The sequence below is a fragment of the Anas acuta genome, chromosome 8 (assembly GCF_963932015.1).
Source record: "Anas acuta chromosome 8, bAnaAcu1.1, whole genome shotgun sequence".
NCBI classification, from domain to species: domain Eukaryota; kingdom Metazoa; phylum Chordata; class Aves; order Anseriformes; family Anatidae; genus Anas; species Anas acuta.
Window position 1 is genome coordinate 17,020,690 of NC_088986.1, and position 7,876 is coordinate 17,028,565.

The 7,876-nt window shown below is 44.2% G+C and overlaps 1 protein-coding gene across 1 annotated transcript in view; it reads left to right on the forward strand.

Moving 5' to 3' along the window:
* Positions 1-7,876, forward strand: part of C8H1orf21 (chromosome 8 C1orf21 homolog) — a 106,306-nt gene extending 98,430 nt beyond the window's left edge. The window contains exons 5-6 of the mRNA XM_068691263.1: positions 1,709-1,769; positions 7,114-7,876. Of these exons, the coding sequence (XP_068547364.1) occupies positions 1,709-1,769; positions 7,114-7,152 (100 nt within the window). The 3' untranslated portion in view covers positions 7,153-7,876. The remainder of the gene's footprint in view (positions 1-1,708; positions 1,770-7,113) is intronic.

The window sequence follows — 7,876 nt, forward strand, 5'->3', positions numbered from 1 at the left end:
TGCTTAGAAGTCTTCGTGTTTCAGTTGTCAGACCAAGAAGTCGCCACGGGGCAGCAGCCTTTGCCAACAGCGGTTTCTGTCCAGTGGTAATGCTTGGAGGACTGAATTCTGCAATCTGCTGGGTTTTCTAAGTGTAGAGTTTTCTTCAACTGCTTCTAAGAATTATTTTATCATCTATAAAGTGAATGGGTCTCCAGGGCTGAGAGCTTGCCTACCCAGGGAGAGGTGGACTGCCCCTCTCTGAGTCACCCAAATGTGCAAGTGACAGGGTCTGCTGCCCCATACAAGCACTTTTTCCTTATCTCAGGTGGAGAGAAATGCAGATAGCTGGAGACAAAAACTCCAACAGCCACTGAAAGGTGAATTGCTCCCTCTCCTGAATCAGCTGCTTTTGGTTTTAATGCAACTTCTGAGAACTTCTCTTGTGAACTGAGCCTCTGTTTATGTCCAGCATAGGTGTATCATTGTATATGTTCATCCCAATATCAAGTGAAGTATGAATGCTGAGCTTTGTAGGAAAGTGCAGTGAGCTGTTGGTTATCTGGGAGAAGTATTAACTCATTACAGCTGAAAGGATTGTACCAAAGGAGAGGAGTCTGAGATGGGACTTGGGCAAGGTGAACCAACTTTTAGTGTTGAAGAAAAGCTCCAAAAGCTGTGTGTCTTTGTGACCATTTGGCAGCACACTGTTATCACTGGCACCAGTGTCCCATCCTTCCTTTTTTCTCCTCCTTTTTCATCCTGCATTCAGTACCTGGCACTTCTCTGCAGACCCTATGTGTCAGGCACCCCAGACTCTCTTTGCTGCGTTTACAGAGGATGCTCCACCTTCACATTGCAGAAGGGATATTGTTATTTCAGGCAAGAGGCTCTTATCACCGTGTAACTTAAACAGAGCAGACACACACCAAATCCCATCTGTTCGACATCCTTGTCTTTGTCTTTCTCATTCTTTCCTTTGTGTCTGACCTTCCTCTAGTTTGGGATTGCAGGTCCCCCTTGGGGAAGGGTTTATTGTCTTATGCCACCATCAGCATTTTACAGACCGCCAGAAATAGTCTTTTGCAGCCAATCACTAATGCAAAACCCCATCACTAACCCCTAAACCTCTTGGTGCTGCAAAATTAATCAAAGTGAGTGATCTGCTGGGTCTGCAGGGTCACCCAGCCTGAGCTTGAAGCCATACATGGGTACTTGAAGCAAGAGCCCAGATGTAGCAGTGCTCTTGTAACAGTGTCTCAGTGTAACAGTCTTCAAGAGCAAGGCTGTAATTTAGACATTAATTGCACATTGCAGACGTCTAATTTTGTGCTGTTGAAGCTGGTGGTCTGCAAAACCTTGTCTTGACACAAAGGGACAAGCCCAAGGAAAGGTAGCAGGCTGGTAAGTTCCTCTAATCAGCCTGACAAAGGGAATCATTTCCTCTGGAAGCCCACAGGTCCTAGTTACCGTCCCAAGTCTAGCACACGCACACAGAACCAAATGCAGTAATTTTTCTGTGGGCAAACCTTAGATTAACCCAAGAAAAGAGGAGGGGGGAGGGGAAGATTAAAAAATTGTCATTGTAGACCAAAGTATAAAGTGATTTATTTTCCACAGTGGTAAAAGCTTACAGTGAGGTTCCTTGACAGTTCTGGACTACAGCAGCGTCAGCATTTTAAATTGGTAAAAGTCCTGTTGGTACTGATACTCTGCCTTTGCCTTTCAGCATGCACATCTCTGAAAGCCAACAAGAATTCTTCAGAATGCTTGATGAAAAAATTGAAAAGGTAAGGAACAATACAGTAAACACCCATTTTCTTGCTTGCTGTCCCAGGCAGTGGACAGGCAGGTTTCCCAGCTCCATGGGGAGGAGAAGTGGACAGCATCCACACCCTCCCAGTACTTGAAGAGACCCTGGTCTGAGACCCCCCCATACCACTTGTTGTTTATAAAGTTCTAAGTCTTTTAAATTAAAATCCCAGCTTCTTTATTTATTGTTAAAGAATCGTTATACCACAACACAGATGAGAAACTGAGACTTCAGGAACTAAATGGGCTATTTGGATCATGTTGCCTGTCTACAACAGAAGTCAGAAGCGAGATTTCAACTCTTGTTTACACCTTGAGCTGATGTTGTACTCTTTATGCTTCATATTTTGGAGTGGCATACATTATTTAATATGTGGTATGAAATATTTGATTCCCCAGTTTGATTGAAGTAATCTGTACTACTGAATTGTAAAGAAGGAAGATTTTTACTTAGATGACTCTGAATTTCTGTCATTTTTGCCCACACTCCTGATCTTAGGAGCTGGAGTGCTACGATGGGTGAATCCCTTCTTTGTCTCAAGCAACTAATTTGTTATGCTACACTAATAAAAAATACTTACAAAAGTAAAAAATGAGATTAAAAAGGAAGAATATGTGATGAGAAGTTGGGAGTTTGTAGATTCCTGAGAGAAGTATATACTAGTATAAATATATATACCAGTATTTCACAGGAGAAGGATTTTGCTTAACCTGTGACATCTCTATAAATGCACTTAAAAATAGAGTTTATGCATATCTGCAATAGAGCTACATCTCCTTTGAACAAATGCATTCACCCTATAAATACTTCGCTGCTTTTTCTGGACATCATCGCCTTCCATAATGTCAAACACAGAATGTCCAAAGAAATGGATTTTCCAAAGATGTATCTTATTTACAGACCAGCCCATCTAATGACTGTATCTAATTATTAATTCAGGTTAGTTTTGTTTTCTAGATTTGTTTCAGGGCAGTAATACCATTAATTTGCCAGCTGCCACTTTGAGAAACAGTTGACCGTGTCTCCTTGCTGTTTTGGATCATGCTCTCAGATCCTTGCAGGTGTTCTCCAGGGCTCTTATACTGATTTATTATATAGATCCAGAGACTGTCTATTTAGATGAAATACGTAGTTTTATCCATGAAAGAGACAAGACGGCTCCTTTGCATTTCAAGCTGCTGACATCTGATAAGATTGGCAGGGGTTAATGCACAGCTGAACATGGGATCTGCTGTGTATGGGATCCTCCTGTGCCTGAGAAAATTGTCTTCATAAGAGAAGTTTGCTTTCTGATTAGTCTTTGCCAGCAATATATTGTTTTTGTAGGTATCTGCCACAAGTGCCAAAAAGATCAGAAAATACTAGTTTTGTTTGATTCCTAAACAGCTTTCTGAGCCCCTTCTCTGGGGAAATGAAGGAGCAGTGGAACAATTAAAAGAATTAAATCACTGAGCAACTCACTAATTTCAGCTGAAATAGGCAGCAGAAGGGGGGGCTGCCTGTGGTTGACAAGGGCCCAGACCATGTTGTAATGGTAATTTGGTAACCGTGGCCATGTGTAGCACTATTCGTAACAGAGACACACTGTCAGTTGCTGACTCTGCAGGCTACCTGCAGAAGCCTTACAGTCAGAGGGGAGATATCCCTCAACTTGCATTGAAAACCTGAGGGGTGCTGGGTCATTTAATAGGAATGAGTTACAACAATTGTAACACGCACAATAAGAATTATAAGGAAGATTAAAAGTGTGTTTTGGATTTAGCAAAGGTAAGCCTGGCTGAAATAAAATTTCTTTAATACAAGTCTAAATTCTAAAGGACATAAGCCGATGTTTTAGCAGCTGAAAACAAAGTGTTTATGAGTCCTGGAGGTCAAAATATCCTTAAATAAATGATCTGAAGAACTTCTCTGAGACAAAGTTCATCGACTCCACATGTGCTGTTTTCCTGGCTGCATGTATTGGAATGGCAAAGCTGAATAAACTTCTGCAAACGTAGCCCAAAGGTAAAAATCAGACTGTTACACCCAGTGCATGAAGCTTCTGCCTACCCAAATTCCATGTCAAAACACTGTGAAACATTCGTGGGGAGACATCTGTTAGTATCTCTGTTCGAGTGTCTATCCTTGAGAGAAGAGCTAGGACTGAACTTGCATTATGGAACTTTATGCAATTATGATAATTAAAGACATAGGATTTGTGGGGAAAAAAGAAATCCTAAAATAAAGATTGATGCTGAATGCTGAGCTATGAATGCATTCAGCTACATTTTGGTTCTGCTTGAGTCAACTGGACACTTTTCCGATAATCTTAGGGTCCCAGAATTTGAAAAAAAAAAAAAAAAAAGGAAGAAGGCCTGATGAGAAAGGCAGGATTATAAAGTGGGAGGATCGGAGTAGCTGGGTAGAGTTAAGGAGCTGACAGCACAGGAAACAGGAGTTCTGGAATTCATTTAATCCCTGACAGACCACGGAGCGCTTCTTGTGGCAGTGTTCCAGTGGCATAGCAACATGCATCCAAACAGGCAATTAAAAAGCTGAATGAATAAATGGCGAGAGGCTGTGCGGCTCTGTGTTTTCAGCCAACAGACATGGTGAAGGTCTGGTGGCAAATGGTGAACACAGCTTCTGCTTGACCAAAAGCTGGGTGTGCAAAGCATTGGGAGAGAAGAGGAGAAGGAATTAACAGGTCACCTGTGAGCAGCACCAGAGCTGGGACCTAGGGTGAAAGCTGGCTCACGTAGGAATGCTGTCAGCATCTGCCAGGAGCTGCATCAAGACCTCCTGGGGTTTTCATGTTGTCTGAAACTCATGTTGCTGTGAATGTAGTCATGGGCTTTACTTTCGGATATGGAATGGCACAGCCATACAAAGAGTTCAGGAAGAAAACAAAGCAGGGACAGGCAGTGGTAAGGAGGCAGCTTATCTGGGGACAGCTTTATTGTCATTTTTTGAAAATTTGGCTTGCCTGAAATCACATTCCAGCAGAGGACAACAGCAAGGCAAGAGCCTCCCTGATTAAGTGGGAAAGGTAAGGATCAGAAGTAGAAGTGGTTCACATGAGCTGAGCCATAAAGGCACAGCTGCCGCACCAGAGACCCGAGGAGGTATAGAGCAAAAGCCACAGCAGCCACTGGACCTTCTCCTCCTTTTCTTCCTTCTCCTCAGAGAGGGGAGAGCAGAGGGTGAAGCATTTGCCCTGGTTTTGCAGGAAAGAAGTGTAAGGACTTTTTTTTTAAATTACCTAAATTCACACACTTGTCTTAAGATGCTTAAGGTCATCCTCCAAAAGTGGAAGTTGGATTGTGGAACTGCAGGGGAGGAAGACTGGATTTCTCAGGAATTACCTGGACTTGAATGCGTATGCTGCTATCTCATCTTCCTTGACATAGTTCATTTACACCCCGAATCATTAAAACTTCTTTAATGGCCTGTACTAGTTAGAATGATGGCCCATCCATCCTAGTTGTTAGCTGGTGTTCAGGGTAGGAAGAGAAATTGCTGAAGGGCTCATGTGGGTTTGTGCACTGGGATGTGTGTGCCCAACCACAATGTTGCTGCTTTTCGGGGGGCTGTTGCCTTCCCCCATTTCTTCTCATCCTTCCTACTACGCATCTGCTCCCCCAGAAGCACACCATTCCTTAGGTCTGCACTCAGGTGCTACCTGTGCCCTTTGTTTCTGCTGCAGAACTCATCTCCCAGCTCCTTCTTGGTCTCTGTTTTGGTTTCTCCAGAGGGCCTTTGCAGCTTTGCAGGCCAGCTCACCGTTTCGAGTCGTTTCACCACCCCACCACAGTGATTTCCCACCTCAAGCACAGCAGACCTCTAATTGATCACAGGTGCCAACACTCCAGGCATCATCAACTCCAGCATCCTCCAAAACAATGGGGCCAGGAAGGCAAAAATGGATATTTTTTTACATGTTTTGCTGGACTGGGGCCACAGTGCTCAGCAGGACCAAAGCGCTGCCAGGCAGGAGCTGGAGGCCTCTCCTGGCTTTCTTCTGAGGAACACCAAGAGGAGTCCCTGCACATAACATCGACAGTGCAACAACAGAAGGCGGCAGCATCTAGATGCTTCCTTCTTCCTCTGATCTTCTTAGGAACACAGACTTCATTGTTACTGATAAAAACAAACAAACAAAAAAACAAAAACTAGGGAATACGCTTTAGACAAAAACTTTTACCCTAAAAACAAAATAGAAGTACTCTTAAGACAAAACCCACACGCAAGTATAATCACTGATTCTGCATGCAAGCTGCCAGGCTGCCTTGCCCTCACTCTGGTGGTGTTCTTGGCTGCTATAAACCAAAAATGCCTTTTTTTTCCACTTGGTTTTTAAGCAGAGCTTTGCTCCACCTCAAGCACAGCGATTGGGGTGGCTGCAGGAGCTGTTTTGGTTCCTCCGTCCCGCAACAAGGCCTCTGCCTTCCCACCAGCTGGTGCATCAGCTGCAGGCCGGCCTGGCACCTGCCTGCTGTGCTGGAGCAACTGAAACGTGCCAACGGCAGCCCTGAAGCATTTCCCTGTGAAAAAATGCAATTTTAGTCTGTAGCATAGCACAGTGGGGTGGGGGGTGGGGGGAGCTCTCCGTCCTGCCTTCGGACACTGTGGTAACGTGGGCGCTGAGTTAGGTGGTTGGGCCCCTCCGTGCAGAGCCTGGTGGGCGCCAGGCCTGCACCTCACACCTCAGGAAGGCTCAGGAGGTGCCGCTGGTGTTTCAACCCGCGTTTTCCTCCCCTCCCCTTTCGGACTGTGCCATGCTGCCCACATGTGTTAGGTGGAAGGAGCTGGCTGGCAGCAGCCCAGCGACCACTGAGGGACACGGCCTTGAAGGCCACCTCCTAGATGTCGACATGGCTCCTTCCCCAGGGGTGCAGAAACGGGACTGGAGCACCTGGTGGCAGCAGCCTGGCTCTTGCCAGCACCTGAGGAGAGGCAGCATCTCTGCGGCACGGTGGGGCCTTGCTCAGCACCCTGGGCTTCAGCTTCTTTCCTTCCTTGTCTGGAGCAGCATGCTCCGTTGTCAGGTATTGAACCAGAGAGCAGAACAGCGGGAGGAATGGGAAGGAAGAAAAGGAAGAATTAAAATTATGAGATTCACAGTGACAGAAAGGGAGTGACTTCCTGTCCTGGTTTTGTGCAGATCTTCCAGAAATGGTTGTAGGAGTTCCGCAAACTCCATTGCCTGTTTTTCAGTTTCTCTCTACCTCTGAACTTAAGTGTCCTTGTTTCACAGACCTGAAGTACATTATTTGTAACTATTATTTGTTTTTGTATCTTCAGTTAGTGATTTACAAAATACCTGGCTTTTTTCCTTCCAGGGTCGTGATTATTGTTCAGAAGAGGAAGATGTCACATAGTGCCAATTCTGCCAATCAAACCAGGAATACTACTGTGTAAATAGATTACAACCCAGTTGACACCTTTTGGAAGTCTTCTAGAGCGAACAGCACTACATAACAGAAGAAGATCATTTCCACATTATATGCTCCATTCAGTTACAGTGTTTCTTAATGAACAGATGAGGAATATTGCTAAGAACTCGTAAGGAACTGTTTTTGTTGCTGCTAGTTAAAACTTGTTGCAACTTTTCACTTTCTCTGTGTCCAGATACGCAGCAAATCCTTAAAGTTAATCTGAAAGACATTGTTGATTTTATTAAGGCTTCTGGCCTGTTTTCTATCTAATAAGGTAGTGTTATACAAAGCTTCCATAAGTGAACATTCAAGCATCTGAGAACACCCTACAGCTGTCTGTCAGTCCGTGTACGGGCTGGAGTGCTTATTAATGCTGGTGATTTCAAGCTTTGGAGATGGGATGTTTTGCCATGGCAGGCCTTGTTTCTCTGCTCAGAAGAAAGCTGAGAAACTATTATCCATTAAAAGCATGTTATCACTGAAATACTGGAAGTGATACAGGAGCGGGAATTTGTATTTTAAGAGGAAAAGAGTTTCATTTAATAGGTATCTTAATCAAGGACTAAGCTTGCAGTATTGGCTTTGCTGAGCACGAATGGGAGTGTGATCACAATCATTTTGAATCTCTTTTTTTCTAAGAAAATAAACATTTTACTGTTTTTATGTA